The 19,001-nt window shown below is 46.2% G+C and overlaps 1 protein-coding gene across 6 annotated transcripts in view; it reads right to left on the reverse strand.

The window, feature by feature from the left end:
• Positions 1-6,041: 6,041 nt before the first annotated feature.
• Positions 6,042-19,001, reverse strand: part of ESRRB (estrogen related receptor beta) — a 161,132-nt gene continuing 148,172 nt past the window's right edge. For all 6 annotated transcript variants that reach the window (XM_075753834.1, XM_075753835.1, XM_075753836.1 and 3 more), the window contains 2 exons: positions 16,847-17,116; positions 6,042-10,503 (listed from right to left, as the gene is read on the reverse strand). In XM_075753834.1, coding sequence (XP_075609949.1) covers positions 10,259-10,503; positions 16,847-17,116 — 515 coding nt within the window. In that variant the 3' untranslated portion in view covers positions 6,042-10,258. The remainder of the gene's footprint in view (positions 10,504-16,846; positions 17,117-19,001) is intronic.

The raw sequence follows: 19,001 nt of genomic DNA on the forward strand, positions 1-19,001 counted from the left end.
TGCTATCTTTCGTTTGTGAGAATGTCCAGAGAATTGACAGGAGCAACTTAGCAACATGCTCTGGGACACACGGCAATCACAAAATAATGAGTCACTGATGCCCCTTTTGTGGACATTCCATGTGAAAAGCAAAAAACCAAAGACAGTTCTTGAGTCCTGGTCCAAGCTGATTCAGCCAATGCAGTGATTAAGTCTCCCAGAATTTGAGATGTCCCAAGTATCACTTATCTGAGGTTTCATCCACTTTTTAGGATATATTTATTTGCAAGCGACATGCCCTGGGGAAGAAGAAGTGAGTGAGGGGCCTGCTTTATGTGCACTGAGCAGCCAGGGAACAAAAAGAAGCCTCCTGCCTGCAGTGCTTGCAGTAGGCAATGGGCAGCAGAAGGAAGTGCTGAGCTAGTACGGCTCAGCATGCTGGGCAGCAGGGTTATCCAGCTGCAATCTCTTACAGAGTTCAGAATACACCCAGGGGATGAAGCTTTTCTTCTCACACAGTTTTACTCTGCCTGCAGCACAGGCTGGCAGGATCAAGGGAGATCTGCAAAATGGGATCACATTTGCTTGTCTATCAATTAATTTTACATATTTTATTTTCATAGCTATGATAATAACTTTATCATTTGTGTGACCCCAAAACATTTTATTTGTTTGTCTACTGAGGTTTTGTTCATCCCTTGCTCATTTACAGCTGACAGAGTACACGGGTCCTAAGGTTGTCCAGGCATTTTCTTTTTCTTTTGAAAAGGCATGGTGACCTCTTGCCCCAAGAAAGTTGAGCCACAGAGCTCAATGTATGTCCAGGCTTCATGCCTTCTTTTTGACTGCTTGTTTCTCTCCCAACTACATTCCTAGGCACATTTAGAAAGTGTTTATGATTTATTTGTAAAATGTTTTTATTTTCTATGATCATTGAGTGTGAATGTGATGGTGTTTCTATAATTGTTGTGACTCAATTTGGGTTAATAGCTATTTTGGCAAGTGAGCATGGCATCATGGGAACGCAGCTTTTCTAGCTCTGCACTGGCATTAGCATGCATCGCTCCGTACTACCCTGCTGCATGGTCCTGCTGGTTTATGCAGGCAGGATTTTGAGGTTCTCTTGAGTTGTGCAGTGGAGCCTGAGGTGAGTGTGGTATTTCACTAGTTTGCCATAGTTTAATTAACTGGAGCTGCCACAGATGCTGCCATGATCTAGTCTGACTGTGGACTGTGTCTCAGGCCTGTACTTCATTCCTGTCTGCAAACATAAGCTGGAGAATGAAGGGGAAGGATAACCTGGCCCAAATGGCAGTAACAGTCTCATTTTGCAGACGTCCTCCTGCAGCCGCCCCCCTCGGTTTGGTGAGCGTCACTTGTGTGGCACTGTATTCCCTGCAGAGCTGGAAAGCCCGGGCATCTTAGCAGGGCCTTGGCAGTGGGAAACAATAAACACTGTTAACTGGGGGGGGACCTTCCTTCCAAGTGGAAGGTATCCAGAACAGTGAGCTGGCTGCTAGCCATGGGGGCCTCGTTTTTAAGGGAACTGAAACAGTCAATCGCACAAGGGGTTTGGAGCGGCTCAGTGTGGTCGGCTGCCGCAGGGGATGGAGTGTTGACTGGTGGCCTCCCATCCCACATGGGCAGCGTGCCGGAAGCAGGGCAGGAGGAGGGAGGCAGGGGAAAGAGGCTATCACAGCAGCGAAGAAACAAAAATGTATCAACGATTAGCCGTGGAAACAGGGACCTCATCATGAGAAAGCATAGAGCTGCAGTGGAAAGAAGAAGTGCGCAGAAGCAGCAGTAGTGATTTAGGATTTTCTGCAGCTAGAAAAAGTGAGTCTGAGCTAGAAGTGCTCAAGGCAGTGGCAGAGCTGCGGACAGCACCCCAAAAAAGCTGATGCCTATGCCAATGCTGTTCCCATAAGCATCACTCTGTTAGGACACTGCTGAACTTTTATGATGTGATGACAAAAACAATGGGGGAAATGACAAAACCAATGGGGGAATAGGTGATTCCCCCAGGCTTGGTTACAAGGGTGCATTAGACTGAAAAATATCTGATGAGATTGTACTTCCTAAGACTGACCCAAAGGATCACTGATTTGTAGTAGCATTAACCACTGACAAAAAAAATATAAACAAGAGTTTGGTTAATGTGTTTGAATTTAATAATATAGATGGTAATAGAAAAATTACTTGCAGCACTGACTGCTTTCAGTGTTGCAATGGAAAGGAATTTACAGTGCTGAAAAATGTAATTATTGAAGGTGATTATAATTTGGCTTCCGTTAAATCGTTTTCCTTCCAAATATAACATTCTTCACTCCAATGAGATTATTCATAACTTATGTATTGCACTTGACTTAATTGGCATATGGTGTAAATTAACCCCTCTCAAAAACATGATTTATGTGCTTTGTTCTAACTGATCTATTAAATGCAGCCTTGTTTTGTGTTGATTCTTGCCAATTTAGGCAAAGTGATTTCAGTTTGCTCTGTCCTGGCTTTTCCTTATCTGATGACTGCCCTGCCTTTTATTATTCAACAATTGCAGTTACATCGGAGATGTGTGATAAAGCTTATTGAAAATATAATGCCAGTTTCTTGAAATCAGAGAACAAAATGTGTAATAATTTCATTCATCAAAATAATGCACTTGATTTTGCGACTTTTTATAGAATGGTCAATGTGCTGATTTTAAGCATTTAGAAAAGCAAGAGTTTGGTATTTCTGGATTAAGCAAGCTGGGATTTCTAAACAGAAATCAGCTTATTGTGCAACAGGAAGGAATATGTTAAAAAAAATTAAATCTCTTAATACAGCAAGGAATGCATTAAAATCTTCTAGTTTTTTTTTTTAAACACTGATTTGTGTTATAATAAAAGGATAATATCAGAGAAAGGCCAAGGTGCTTTTTAGTTTCCTTTGTTTCAGATGGATGAAAAAAAAAGAAAAAAGCTCTATTGGAGAAAAGGCCACATCCATGTAAAGGAGAAAGGATTCCAATCTGTTATTGTGAGGAATATATGGTTTAAATAGGTTAATCTTGTTTCTAAGCTATTTTGAAGGTGAATGTGGCCTCCAATAGTGCTGTGAGTAAAAGCATAACTAAAAGACGCAATGAGTGTGTGTGTATGTGTGTGTGTGTAGATAGCTAGAGAAAGAGAGGTCTATATCTGTCTTTGTATCTCAGACAGGGACTACGGTTTTGTACTTGTCTTTAAAGCATCAAGATCAAGTGGTGGAAGGCAGCCATTTGCCTTTCTCATTATCACATCTTCCTAACTTCATTGATGCAGTGTGCGCCCAGTGAAGGGATAAGCCTGGCAGCTCTACCTCCTCCCTGGAAAGAAATGACTGTGGAACCTAGAAGATCGTACATGGTAGGGAAAAGTGAGCAGGGGACTGTTTGGTTTGTCTGCTAATACAAGCTGTAGGAGCATGAAATAGGATGAGCTGATGCCATGTTCAGAACAGGCAAAGATGATACTTCTCTGAGCACTGGCCCATGGAACTCATTGCTGCGGGGGCTGAACACTTGTGCTTCAAAACAGGACTGGAGAAATTAATGTAAGAAAAAGCATTGGGGGGTTGTTAAATGCAAAGACCTCATCTCTACCTCAGGTAGTCTTTGATCCTTACATCACTGGAAGACTTAATTATACCTCCGTGCCCTGTTTTTATGTTCTTCTCTGGTCAGCTGCTGCTGGCCACTTCAGCTGAGAGGGACACTGGCCTAAATGGGCCTGTGGTCTGAACCGGAACAGCTGTTTCTGCATGTGCTGTGCACGCTGCCAGGAGCCGGTTGCAGTCAGCGTGGGACTGGTTAGATGATTTACAAAGGGCTCAGTGAAGCACTGAAATCTTTAGCAAATCTGTGATGTGTCAGTGGTAGCTGTTGTCTGTCATCTCAGTTTTTCTCACAAAAGACGCTTTGAGCCTTTGGCCAGTTCTGATCTTTCCTGTGACATCACTCCTATTTGTAGTTATTTGGATCCTGCTACTCCCAGAGCTGAAGACTTTTCTAGCCTCACCCAAGCTCTGTGGAAGGAAGCACACCGAGACCAGAAGCATGATGGGCCTCTCAAAGCTGATTAGCACTACTGTAAAGAGACTCACTGGCCACAGTTCTTTTGGAGCAAAGCTGTTGTTTTTGGCTGGCCGGCAGCAGGGCTGTTGTGTTTTGCTGAACCATCCTTGTGCTTTCTAAACCCAGCTCTCATTAGTTGCTCACTTCTCAGCCTCTGTCTCTTCCAGCCACCCCAGAACACTGCTGGGCTAGTCCTCCCGCCCCCCCCAGGAGCAGGTATTCAGGTTTTGCCATGGTGTCATTTCAAATTGGTTGCAGTGGGAGAGAATGTCTTTGTAAAGAAAGCCAGGCACACAGCACAACCTCTCCAGCTTTCTGTTACTGGAAAGTTGATCACTGAAGTTTTCTGTACATCAGCTAATGTTTGCTTTGATTCCCTATGTGATACCTTAGCCTGAAAGAGAAAAATCTTGTTTGTTTTCATTTTTATTTTGTGGGCAGGTAGCCACAAACAACTACTGCAATAATGTTTTAATATTTGGAGCTTGAGAACATATCCTAGCAGTTAAACATGCCTTTAACTTGGGGGACAGAAATGTGTTTAGAGAATTCAACATGGATTAGTAAAGAAACCTCCTTCTGTCCCCAGTTAATCAAAGAAAATAGAATATTTTTCTAATGATTCCTGTGAAGCTCTTCTGTAAGAGGAAATGTCAGGTTGGTCTCAGTTTCTCCCAGTGCATAGTGTGCTTAATATAAAGACAATGCCTGCCCCCCCCCCCCCTTTTTTTAATTGCAGTGTGATTGAAAAATAATAAGGCAAGTAAGGAAAGCCTAGAAAACCTAGACAAAGCAGAAGGGTGCCCAGGAAATGTAAGGAAGGCAGTTGCCACTTTAGAAGGAAGGACTGAGGAAAGCTTATGTCCCTTGAATGGTGTTTGAAGAGACAGACCAGTGGGGCCCAGGCTCCCCATAGTCCTCTGGCTACCCCTACCGATCTCTTGACACCGGCAGCTCCAGGTGCCACATCAACTTTTCAGAACTCCAAAATTACTCCCTTTCGCAAAGCCACAGATTGACTATCACTGTGCTATATTTAACCCAGAGTAAAGTAAGGTTTAAAGTCCTACTGTGGTGGCTAAATCCAAACCTTCTGTGACCAGATATAACATTCAGAGGGCCTGAGCACTTGGTGCAGGTGGGCTGTGGGGGAGGCTGCGAGGTGCCTGTGTGAACTTGGAAAGGGATTGTGCTGCTTCTGATTGAGCCTGTTTAGACACATCATCCCAGTGAGTGCCATTGCCTGGAAGAAGGACATACCCATGTTGGCTAAGTGACATGTGCAGAGATAGCAGTGCTTACACAGGGTGTGGTGCTGTCTGCTCAACAGAGGTAGAATAAAAACCTGGCGTCCTTGTTTTTCACGTCTCTGCCCCAATTACCACAGCACGTTTCCTTCTGCTTTCTCAAGCAGACATGAGCTTGCCCTGCTGCACCACCTGACCACTAGATCAATGCAAATGCCATGACTTCAGCACTTGCACACACTTTATAAGCACTAGACAGCTGCTGTAATGCTTGCAACACTTATGATGTCACTGTTGGGTTTAAGCCAGTGGTCTATTTTATGATTACAGATTTTGTTTTTCACTGGAACAACTTCAAGGCTTTTTCATCGCTAGCTCATATTTATTCCTTGCATCAGTGAAGTGTAGATTGTGGGGAGAAAATGGGTGAGTGGAAGAAACAGAGCAGTCCATGGCAGAGACTGACAGCAGGGCCTGTCCAACCAGTCCTCAGCAAAGCTAGTCTCACAAAAACTCAGAAGCTTGCTGAGATTTTCTTTTCTGGACATGGGAAAACACCAAATGAATGTTTCTAATTGCAAGGGCTGGGGCTCTCCTCCCATTAATCAGAATGCCCAAACCACACCTTCCCCCACCCCAGCCTCTTCTGTGGGGTTATGTGCATCCCAAGGGACAGAACAGAGCAGCTCCTAAACACAATAAACATTACTCTGTCTGGGTTAGTTTTTACATTTCTGTGTTTTATTTCTTGTTTTGTTTGAAATGACCTGTACCACAAGAATACAATTTATTTAACAGGTTTTTTTTCTTTTTTTTTTTTTTTAAGGAGCAGATAATAGTTAAGTAGATACTGTTTATTTCACTGTCTATAACTCCCTGCATCATTCTCACAGCCTCTGTCTCTCTGGCTTCTCCATATAACCCACCCACAAGAACACCACAGTGGCCTTTGGCCACATGATTGATTCTAGCTTGTGGATACAAAGTGAAAGCTCTTTTTCTCAGCTCCCATTGGTAATAAAAGCTCAACAAGTTACATTCTAGGGTCTTTCTCAATGACTTTCCCCTCTAATAGCTGCTTACACGTTTCTGGTGCAGCATGTTTTATTTTATATATTTGTAATAGTTTAAAAAAAGAGATGACTTAGCTTACAAAGAGAAAAATAATGCCCCCTTAGCATGAGCAATACTGCAAGGTTCTGATTGTTGTGTGGGGTTATAGCTTCACAGTTTTGCTGCGAGATGTAATGCCCAAGTTTCCCCAGAAACCTAATTGTGTGGTATTTTACCTTCCCTTTTAATTGATCCCCATGAAATTTATTTTGCATTACAGGCCAGACACTGCTGTTCTCAGAGAGGAATGTGCCCAATGCAGAAAGGCTGGTCACTTGGGAAGAATTACCTTTTCTAGTAGCTGACGGGTATGTGGTTTCTGTTATCCACACATGCAAATCAGGGGCTGGAGCTGCTTTTACCACAGCTGCTGGATGTGGGCTTCATGCTTATTCACTGTCACTGAAACACTTACCTCTACAGCCGTGCTTTTCTTTAAGTTGTAGAGCCCATTTGTGTCCCAAGGCTCAAGCTCCATCATCTCTTACAGCTGTATGGCGCTCTGTGACTCCTACCTTAGAAATGAACAGCATAAAGAGCACTGACTCAGAATCCATTTCCTAGTTTATGTCTCAACTTCCACATCCCCAGACCTTTTTGTAAGAGACTGTGAGCATTCAAAGACCTAAGCAGCTGCTGAAGCCCCATTTCCTACTTCAAAGCGCACTAGGAGAACTACACTAAGATGTTGCCCTTCTCTGCAAGCCCAGCTCACTACGTAGCTGGACATGCTCCTCAGTTGTGGCAGTGTCATAGTGCTAGTGATGCACAGCAGATCAGAACAACTAGGAAGAAATGTGTGTGATTCCTGCACTGGTCTGAAGGGCCCAAGAGACCTGACCTGGGTCCCAATTTAAGATGGTACAAGCCTTTTAAGAGTTAAATCTAGACGGGTGTTTCTGTCCTAGTTCCTGGGAAGAGTTTGCATTCCTTGCTTAAAGAGATTAATATATGCTAATTACTGCCTGGTTCAGTTCCCATCCTATTTCAGAAGCAATGCAAACATTTCTAGGCATATTATCTTGAAGTAATTGGGGATATCCAGATGGGCTCCAAGGTTGTGCAGCTGTAATGGAGAAAGAAGGTCCTGGGAAAAAAAAAAATCTGGTATCTTTATATTGTTCTGCCAAGGCAGGAGTTGCCTGCATACCATAGCCCTATGCTAAATAGCCAGCAGACTCTGTGGGCTAGAAGCTAACTCAGCAGTTCTCCAGAATCATGTTTTGTAAATAGCTCTCTCCCTTCTTCTGGAAAGCAGGCCTGAGTCCAAATACAACAAAGCAGGAAGAGCTTTTTTTTTTTTTTTTTTTTTTTTTGGTAAGTGACCTTTCCAGCCAGGGTCCAACAAAGTAAGAATTGCTTCTTAGGATCTTTTCAGCCCATTTTGGGATAGCTACCTTTGCACAGCTGGTCAGGACACAATGTGCTGTGGCTGAGCTGGGGTGGCACTCAGCAGGGAAGCAACAGCGGTCAAGTGAGTGAAACTTAACAGGCGATAGTGCAACCCAGCACATTTGTGAGAGCATTCATACCACAGCTGGAAGGAGTTGCCAAGGTGCAGCACATGACAAGCTCACTCTATAGTGATGGCGTGCATTTCTCTTTGGTCCCTCTCAGTCACAGATGGGTACAGGGATCTTGAGCACAACCAAAAGCCTCTCATTTTCTCCCTAGCTGCCTCTGGGAGGGAGCTGGGGAGGGAAGCACAAGTATCTGTTCAAAGCACAAGGCCACTGTATAATTGCTACCACTGTGAGCATGGAAGCAGTCCCAGCTCCCACGTGCCTTCTGCCCCTTAGGTCTCTGTTGGTTTACTAATGTGCCTGAAGCAAGACTAAATTCCTTTTATGAAGTGAGTACAACATGAGCGGGAGTAGCTACGACTGTGTAGCTCTGTGTGACGAAAACTCAAAGGAGATGGAACTGAACTAACCCAAGTACCAGGAGCGGGCTGGCAACAAGAGCTGAGAGGTCAGCATCAGTTAGTGCCCTCAGTCTCTGAGCTAGCCTGGGTCAGTTCTGCAGCACTGATGGCCTGGCTGTGACATGTTGTGCTCCAGTAGAAAACAAGCACCCAGTGTCTCCCTGATCGCACAGCTCAACCCCAGTTCGGAAGGCTTCCTGCTGGGGGAGGGGCAAGTAACCACTCTGCCACACCACATGTCTCCTGGGCTAGCCAGGAAGGGATGGAAGCTTGAGGGGAACAGAAGCAGTAGAGCTAGCGGTGTCTCAAATGTAGCTCAGAGGCTTTTTCTCAGCTCTACTGCCATGCCACTGACCACAAAACAGACAATGCGTTCAGGTTGCATCAGTTCAGGCTGGCTCAAAACTAAGTGACCTAGAAAATAAAATCTCAGAGAACGCCAACAGCCAGCTTTGTCAGTCACCCACATTTCCCTCTGGCTACTGGGGGAGGCAGCAGTTGTGGCTTAGGCAGTAGATCTAAACCAGGCCTTGGAGACAGCAGGAACCTGGTTACACGAGAGGAGTAAATAAACATGCCCCCACTTCTTCTCTCACCACCTCGAGGTCAGGTATTTGCTTTCCCATCAGCGAGAAAACCTCTTACCAGGCCCAGGTATAACCTATGCTAGCTCTTTTGCTGCTGTTGAGGATAATGGGATGAGGCAGGGGAAGACAGTAGTTGGGATATCAGGGGTTTCATGCCACCCTCTTATTTCCCTAGGCTGCCACAAAAAAGCAATCTCTCAGGCTCAAGAGCTGCCTCCTCTGAAAAGCAGTGCCCTTGATTCCTAACTAGCATCTGGCAATAAGCCTAAGTCTCTGTGGAGGCAAAGAGCTATCACTTTAATGAACTCTAGGAAAGCCCTGGTTTGGGCTGTATTTATACTTGGGCAGTAACCATGCAGACAAAGCCTTGTCTTCTCTGCCGCAAGGAACAAGTGGGGAATGGCACTCAGCTGAGCTGAAGAGGCAGGTTCCGATACACTACGGGGTGAAAAGTGTGGAAGAATTGTAGTTAGCACCACATAGGAGAGGACACAGAGATTATCAAGTCAACCCAGCACTGAAGCATAACATCGGGCTCTTTTCTCTTTTTCTTGCCATCTGGGAAAAGGAGACTTGCATTCTCTCAGGGTCATACATCCTACCTCTTCAGGGGCCTGCGGGGATTGTACATGGGAGGGACTAGCCAGGCGTAATGACACACTGTACAAGGTCGCAGAATATCTTACAGAGTTAGGAGCATCTTTCCCGGTAAGAAGTGGGGCCTGTATGTACAAGTGTTAGCTGTCGCTAGAGGAGCCTGGGAGGCGGCCATTTTGATCAGGAGAGGTCCAGCAGCACTGTTGTCCAAAGGAGTATCTGCTCTATGATTAGAGCCAGAAAGGTGACAAAAAGGACCCTGGCTGCTTCCCTTTCTATCTGACCCCTCACAACACCAGCATATAAAGTTTATATTGACTCTATTCTTCCTCTCTTCCTGCTTCTGTCCCCACTCCCCCTCCTGCACTGGTGGAGGGAGCTGGGGAGCAGGCGGCCTGGACAGCACTGAGAGCATCACTGCTCAGAGGGGCTGAGCCCCGATGACCGCCTCAACAAGTGCAAGAGCATATTCTGGTATTTCCCACAGAGAAAACAAACAAAAAAAAAGAGAAACAGGTGACTGATTAAAAGAGTTTCCCCCCTCCTGTACATGAGATTTTTGCAGTCACGCCGACAGATAGACATTAAATAATTCTTCCATAATAAATGATTGGAGATAAAAGCCGGCGGTGGCTGCTGCTGCTGTTTGGATTGCTCCGGTGTCTGCATCTTTGTTTCTAGTTTGTTCCCCCGCCACTGTCGGCTGGCGCTGGGGCTGTCAGACCTTTGCCTCTAGCATTTCTAGGAAGAGTTTATGCATAGGAACCTTGCCCTGCAGTTTGATGCTGTAGAAGTGCTGCACAGCTTTGGCAGCCGTCTGCCGCAGGAGAGGCAAGGTCAGGAGCAGCTTGCCAGCTCGCCGGGGCTCCTCGTTGCGCTGACTCAGCTCGTAGTCCTGCAGGGCTTCGTGGAGAAGGTCCTGGAGTTTCTGCACTGCATCCATGTCCTCTATGTGCATGGAGTCTGGGGGGAGGGAGAAAAAGTCAGCAAACAGACAAGTCAGACATGAGGAAGGAAATCCTTCATGGTCCTGAAGCTAACGATGCTTTCTTTCCTTTTCTTACTTTTCTGTTTTTTGGGGTTTTGGTTGGGGTTTTTTTGTTTTGGTTTTGTTTGTTTGTTTGGGGGTTTTTTTGGGGGTGTTGTTGTCGTTTTGTTTCTTAAGGGAAAACAAACACCTTGCTGGCAGGTGTCGGTGCTGCTGCTGTGAAGTTCGGCACCAGCCCAACGAGTTGGCCCTAGCAGTGCAGGGACAGTAAGGCTGCAAGGGGTGGGTGACCCATTGTGGCCTGTGGGCTGCCCATATTGCCAGCCACTCCAAGGCTGTGCAGGGGTCAGCCGGGGGACTTTGTGCCTTGCACATTCACTTGCCCTCCATGCTCCTTATGGGGAGAGTCACCCTGCAAGGGGCAGCAGCTGCTGTGCTGCCGCTTGGGAGCAATCTTATTAAGAATAATTAACACTGCTATAGTGCTTCATCTGTCTAAACTGCCTAATTGCCATGCAGCTGCTCAGGGTGTCAGCAAGACAGAAAAGCCCCAGTAGGTCACAACCAGTGTGCCCATGGGTGTTGCCAGCCCCACCTTTGTGCATATGCCCCTGTTTTCAGAGATCGCCAGCAGCTGCTCAGGGAGCTTCACGCTTCAGTAAAGGAAACCCGCACCTCCTGCAAGGCCTCTTCCCTTAGGCTACCAGTTAGATTTCTACAAGTTGCCGGAGGGGCCAGCAGGGTTTGTGAGGCCAGCACAGCTCCTTGGTATGTCTCTGTAGCAAAGGTAGCTGGTAGTGACCCAGTCCGGGGTCGAGCTGGGGAACCCAAGTTGAACACAGGCTGCTAAACTTGTGGGCAAGTCACAGTGACAGAGGGCAGCACCAAAGAGCAGAGAGGATAGATTAGAGAAGCTAACCAGGCACAGCATCACTGAAGGTTTTTCTCCCTTTCATCTTGCTGCTACTTGCTTCTTCCTTACAACCCTGACAGAGCTGGAGACACTGTTCCCTTGTCTTCATTGTTCAGAGACCTTTAATCGATACCAAACCCACTGATAAAGATTCCTGCCACAGGGCAATGAATCCAGAAGCAGCAGCAAAGGGACACTATGGCAAGCACACGTGCAAACACGTAGCTGCACCGTCTGCCACTGCAGCCAGGCTAGCGTGCCAGTGCTCTGGCTCAGTCCGCACATATACAACACAAATGTGAGGACATGGGTTCCTCAGTGTGACAGCAGTGAAGGGGAAGAAAGCTGGCTGAAGTGCCAAAATCTCTCTAGAAGTATGTGTCATCTCTATGGAGAGTGCAACACAAATTACAGACTGTGAATTTCATAAGATACATGTACAGTAAATGCTGTTTATGATGCATGATTTATAAAGTATTAAAACAGTTGGGAAAATATTATGTCTAGCAAGAAAGCTGTTTAAGAAGCTGTTTGGAAGGAATGTACTAATTAGAGGATATTAAAGGGTTGTATTTCCAAGAAGCCTACTGAGGAGGGATTGTCCTTGCTGCATTTGTTTTTTGTATCCAAGAGACAAGGCAAAGAAGCTCAGAGAAGGGCTGGTAGGTCATCACAGTGACCTGAGCTAGCCACAGAAGCTGATTCTGAAAAACGGAGGGAGAAGCATGTTGCCAAGTCAGTCTGGCAACTTCTCCCAGCCAGGTAGCACCCCTGGAAAATTTCCGTGCACCATCCAGGAGAAGTGAGTGGAATCTGTTTCCTGCCAAGTTGCAAAGGTAATTTTGGAGACTGGAAGCATCAAGAGCTGGAGCTTGGAGAGAAATGTCCTCCAGCCTTTCTGTTTAATGTCCTTCTGGCTAGGGGCACAAGGGGGAGAAGTAATCACAGCCCAGAATTTGCAGACCCCAGTGGGTGCTAAAAGCACCAGGCAACAAGCCATGCTTCAGCTCAAAGTGGGTGCTATGGTTTTGCGTACTGATGCTGCTGTACAGTAGACAGAATGCCAAAGCTGTATCCTTCTGCCATCTGACTTCTGTAAGGTGATGAGACTTAACAGCACTGAATAACCAGATGGATACAGGGAGAGGAATTGGGGAAATAAAGATCAAAGCCTGCCCCACTCCCCCACTCTTTGCTGAAAGAAGCTCAAAATTGGCAGCTGACTGCAAAAAATAAAATAACATTGCAGGATTAATTTCCTTGCAATCCATCAGTGAGCTGGTGTCGATGGCATTGATAAACTGTTAATTACAAAATCAATAGCTATGAATTCTTACAGCTGTCAGAGCACTGAGGTGGAAGGAGGCTGCCTGACCATGTCCCTGAGGGTCAGCTGGCCCAGAAGTGAAGCTTCATGTCGGGAGCCCTTCTCGAGCACTGCTGGCATGGGGTACAGGGCAGGTGTGAGAATGGACAAGCCCCACTGCCTCCTCACCCGACTCTTTTCTTGCAGCTTCTGGCAGGAGCAGGAGGAGCAGGGACCTCACAGGACCTACTAGTACAGAATTTGCTACACATCCCCTTGCTAGATCCAGACCTTGCTCACTCCATCTCAGCACTAAAATACATTGCGGAAAAAAAAGGGGAAATAAGGTTTGGGCAGTCTGGGATGTCCTTAAATGAACATGTGCTGCATGCTAACCTGGAGAGCTCAGCACAGGTTGATCAATTTGTTTTCTTGAGGAAAGAGGACCTAGGAATGCCTAAGAAGGGACTGCTGCCTCTGAAGGGTAACAAGTCTATAGCACCCTTACTCTGTCAAAAAATGGGTGATCATATTGTGTTGTTGGGACTTGCCTGCTGCTCTGGGCATTAAGAAATCATTTCTCAGCTCTCTAAAATGCACTTACTAAAGACAGAGTTTGCTTGAATTATCTTTGTCCCAGCAGGTGTGTCCTTGGTGCATTACACTGAGGACTCAGAGATCAGCCACAGCTCTGGCAAGGCCGGCCTATTGTCAGCTTCTTGTCTAACGAGCAGTGTGTGAGCTCCCACTTCTTTTTCATTTGTTTTAATTCCTAGAAACAAAGGGTCAATATGCTCAGGGCTGTATGGAGGAGGGGAAAGTCCCTAGAAGCTGGGTTGCATAAGCAATTACACCCAGCAGGGACAGGGGAAATTCAGGAATTCATCTATATGGGAAGCAAGGCAGAAAGCGGTCTAGGCAGCACAGGTGCTAATCTAAGTGCTCAGCTTTAAACCCTGTCTCTGACCCACAGGAGCTGAGGCCTGGCCCAGAGGTAGTCTGCATTCCTACCGTTTTAGGAATCAGCTATTTGCATGCAAACACATACATGCAGGCTCTGCAAGTTTACTCCGTGTCAAAAATACACTAATAACTTACTTTAAAAGAATGTGAAGGTTGACTGTGAAGGTTACATTGCCCTATTGTAGCTTCCTTATGTGTGTGTTGTGAGAGGCTTTAATTACATGAAAAATGAGATCTCATGCTTTACTTTCATATGTTCCAATACAAATAACAAAGCAGGATTTTTGTGGATTATGCTCCTACATAGCTGCACTAGGAGAAACCCATGAAGTCAGAATGGATTTTTCCCATCCAGCTGAGAATACACTTTGGGCTGCACCTCCTGACTCTTACCTTGGCTTCTTTACTCCACAGCACTGCAGTAGAACCCCAAAGCAGCTGATGAGTGTTGGTGGTTCTGCTCTGTCTTTGCTCAGTGTTTCTCCAGTCCTGATGCAGACTGTTCCATGAGGCTTACCCTGGACTTAGTCCTGCCAGTGCAGTGAGCAACATCAGCAGAGAGTGCTTTTGTTGCACCGTGAAGAACTTGACAGCACCGAGGCTCAGGTCCTGCAGTGTCTCTGCTCACAGCATGGCCCAAATAAATGTCCTGGAGTCACACTTATCCTGTCACAACCACTACCTTAGCACTTCAGCCCCTCTGAGGAACCCTTCTCCCTGTTTAATCCTGTGACCTTCCTGGTAGACGGGAGGCACATTCTTTAACAAGAGTTGATTACATCGCCAAAAGCCACCGTCCCACAATCGACAGAGGCCAGCCTTGGCCATCTGCCCATCCTGGTTCAGTGGCAAAGTGAAGGCAGCAATTAGAGCTAAAAAAGCAATATATGAGAAATTGAAAAAGGGAACTAGATAGCAATTTATATGAATCAGAAGTTATGAAGTGTAGAAAATCGATAAGGGAAGTGAAGGACATTGGAGGAAAATCCATGGCTCGAAGGGCTAAGGACAGTAAAGAAGTTTTATAAATATTTAAGAAATAGAAGAAAAATGACCATTTGTAGGGGGGGTCTTTTCACCTGGAGATGATTAAACTATTAATAGCAGTGCAGAGGAGACAGAAGTCCTCAGTGAGTATTTCTGTCCTGTTTAGAAAAAAAGAAGTATTATGTACCCACGTTACATGAAGATGATGAAGACTTCTTAGTCTGTTGTTTATGTAAGAAGATGTTAGACATCTGTTAGGGACAAACTTTACAGAAATCAGCAGAGCTGGGTAACTTCACTTTAAGAGTTCTAAAATTGCTGGCTGAGGTCCATCTAGGGCAGATTAACGATTAACAAGTCTTGGTATTTTTGAGAAATTCAAAATGACTGGAAAAGTTTGAATGATGCACATATTTTCCTAGGTCTCCTCTGATAATTTCCATGCTAGTCTGATGTCAATCAGGGCAAAATAAAGGAAAAAAAAAAGTGATGTTCAATTAAGACTTATAAAATGGTATTACAACTACTGCCAGTCAACACAATACTTTGGAATAGAGGTCTTGTCAAACAAACCTGATTTCATTCTCTGATGAGATTACAAGTTTGGTTGATAAAGTTAACTGCATAGATATAATAGACTTAGGCTTTTATAAGGCACTTGGCTTAGCACCATGGGACATTCTCATTAAAAAATTAGCACTATGCAATATCAATAAAGCACACTTTCAATTGATTAGTAACTGGCTAGATGACAGATTTCAAAGTATCTATCAGTGGTGAATCATCCCTGAAGGAGGAGTTTTCTAGTGGAAATCCACAGGGATCAGTAAAAAACCAGATGCTACTCAACATTTTTATCAATGAGCTATAAGTGATTTATTTTTTTCTTTTAAATTGCTGCTGCTAAGAAGTATGGATGGCAAAGAGGAACAGAATGGTGTAAAATGATGAGGACAGGGCAGCCTCACAGCATTATGGACCACTTGTTTACACTTGAAGTAATACATCTATAGCCAAGGAATGCAACTATGGAACAGGAACTTTATCGTGTCAAGCTGGCAGGTGTAAACAGACCTGGGGTCATAGGACAGAGCTCAACAAAGACCAGTATCTGGAGCCTGAACTCAAGCAAACTGACATTAAAGATACGGTGCCATTTTTTTCTTTTTTTTAAACTGAGAGAAGTAGTCAGATACCATGAAAGATGTAGATTTCCCCTCTTTAATCCCTTCAGCTTCACACTGGGTGTCTTTCTGCAAGGGGGCTTTAGCCAAACACAAATACTGGACTCACTGTTGGGCTGCAAGGGTGAGTTCTGTGACCTGCATGATGCAGTTCGGCAAGGAGATCTGATGTGAGACAATGAGACTCAAGGGATATAGAGGGAGCCCTCATCACGCAGTACTTTAGCAGTTTCCCTTTCGGAAGGTACTACCGAGCAAATATGTGCCTGGCTTTTGTGCAACGTCAGTGCAGCACAGAGCACCTCTTGTGTCTCCCACAGCCTGCTGGATTGAGGGCTGCAGCCCTCCCCAGACTGAGATGGAAGGCACTGGGCTGAGGGCCCAAGCCTTTCTCATCCTCTTCACAAGAAGAAATGGAACAGGCAACATAAGGCTTCTTGCCAGCATGTCTTACTCTCTACCATCCAGATCTACTCTGTGTCCCAGTTAAAGGGGGATTCAGTGTCTGCGGTCACTGAACATCTCCAGGACAGGCCCAGGCAGCCCCAGTCCCACAGCTTTTTGTGGGATTTGAAAATGGGACCAGGATTTCCCTGTCTGCTGTAACTGACCAACACTACTGAGGTGGCTGCACCTGTGGCCCACATCCCCTTTTCTGAACTCACGGCACTGGAGTCAGCTTGCCAGTGGAGAAGGGCTCCCCAGCCTTTCCTTTACTGCCAGAAACCGGCAGCCAGCCCATCCCTGCCTGACTCCACTCCCTAATACAGGGCCGAAGCATAGCTGGGGCTCTAGCAACGGCAAGCCTCATTTCTCCCTGCTCTCCAAGCTTAGGTCCTGCTCTGTGGACAGAGCGGAGCCTTGAGGATGTTGCATGACACAGGCAGAGCAGAGTCTTGGGCAGCAGGCTCTACAGCTTGGACCTTGACTCCCTGATTGTGAGGCTGGCTGGGCCAGGGCTGTACCTGAGTTGGCGAGGGCCAGAGCTTTGAGCGTGACAAACTCCTCCTTTTCCACCTTGAGCTTCTTGTAGCGGCGCACCAATTGTAGGATGGCCAGGTAGAGCTCCAGCAGCCCTGTTAGACGAGAGTGCTCTTCATCCATGATGTAGTCCTCAGCATAGACAAGCTTGTCCTCATACGGCAGGGAGCGGTACACAATGCCCAGGATGAGGATTTCCATCCAGGCACTCTGCAGGAGGCTCATCTGGTCCCCAAGGGAGAGGTTGGAGAACCCTGAAAGGGCAAAAAGACAAGCAGGGTCAAATGGATGTGCAGCAAAGCCTCTAGGAGCCTGAGGACCTTACTTTCCCAGGAATTCACCGCAAGCACTCTCCCCCATTGGCCTGCTGCCTTAAAAAAAAAAATTAAAAAAAGCTTACTAAAGTGACCCTGTCTCTGCAGCAGTCAGTGCACATGGACCTTACCCTTCTCTTTGCTCCCATGCCCACCCACAGCCTCAAATGGGACTCCTGATGCCTTGACTGCATTTATGGCAAAGAGGTTAATGATAACCTCTTTTCAGTGATCTCTGCTTCTTCTGTAGCAGCAACTGTTTTGTACCACATTGTCCTGCTCACTGTGCCCCTGTAGTTTTGTACTGCAGCCTATTTAGTCTGCCCCAGCTGACCAAAGAGCAGAGAAGAGCTCCAATGGCAGAAAACAGGGCTTCTGATGGGATAGGATGGAATTACACAGGCCTGAATTACAAACGTTATCACAATCTCTCATTTTGGCCAACATGAGAAAAGGTCCTGCCACAACAGAGCACTGAAATGTATTCAAAAGCTGAACACATTTGTGAACAGAATTCTCTTCTATTCTTCATCACTCCCCAAGCTTCACACCATCAACTTTCTGCACCTCACAGCCAGCAACCATAACCACTGTCAAAAACACCTTTATGGTGCCATACAAGTACCTAAATCACAGCCAAACCCAGTAGCAATGGAACCAACACCCAGCAGTGATCCAAGTCATTCTCCTCAAATACAGAAAGAGCAATCACTGTCTGGAGATAGACCCCCCCCCGACAGCCCACTTGAGAAAGTGGAGAGGCTGAAACACAGAGCCACTAGCTACCCCAGGGTGGGGAAAAAAAAACCCGTGCATGGGAAGGAAAGCTGTGTCTGTTAAATCCTCTGTACCAGGTACCCAGACCACAAAAGATCTTAGGAGGCAAGCACTGTACAACAGCCATTACAGACAGGGATGCCAAGCACAGTGTGTCAGTCCCATCTAAGCAGCTCCGGCCCACCACTGACAGGCAGAGACTGTACTTTCTGGCAGCCCCTCGTGTCTAAAGGTTTCCAGGGCTGTGAGAGAATGGGATACCCAGGCACCCTTCAGCTGGGATGGCAATGCTCCACCAGCTTCCCCTGCCAGTTTTCTCCCCAGATGCTTTTTAAGCCTCAGGGCTCACCAAGAGGCCTGTGAGCTCATTAGCTTCTGTCCAGGAGCTTCCCAGTCCCGCTAGCTGTGTGCTGGGCTCAGCCGGACTCCTTTATCCCACAGCCCTCCCTGCTTGCAGTTCTTGGCCCCCCACTGGGACCTAGGTAGCCAGCCACCATGATGATCATTTGATTTCTCTTGTTATCAAGTTGGCAATTAACAAAAGAGCTGATGATTGCTATATTGACTGACTGTGGGTTCTCTTTTTCTATCTGCACTATCTCAGCTGGGGAAGGGAAGACAGAAGGGTGGGTTAGTGGTATTTATTTATCACTACGCCATGTTTTGTGTTTGTGTTGCCAGGGGAAGCAAAGGGTGATAATGGCCTGGCAGCCCTTGGACATCCAATTTCCCTTATCAGGCCACTGAATAGAAAAGAGGCCCCAGGCCACATTAATTAACAGATACCAATCAGCTGTCACATGTTGTGTGTGCAAGGTCTGAGGGGAGCAGTGGGTGGGAGGGAAGAATCAATAAACCATTGGGGGCGAGTGCCAGAGGGAACAGCTAAAGAGGAGTCCAGGCTACTGGGGAGAAGAGCTGCAAATCCAGCTCCATGACTGTGAGATTGATTCCTGTACAGCACAGCCTGTGCTCCACATAGCCCTGTACCTGGTGAATCCCACCCCTTGCTCAGGCTGTGAGTACTTCAGGGGTGCCTCATCCTTTG

This window comes from Balearica regulorum, chromosome 5 (assembly GCF_011004875.1).
Source record: "Balearica regulorum gibbericeps isolate bBalReg1 chromosome 5, bBalReg1.pri, whole genome shotgun sequence".
Lineage (NCBI taxonomy): Eukaryota > Metazoa > Chordata > Aves > Gruiformes > Gruidae > Balearica > Balearica regulorum.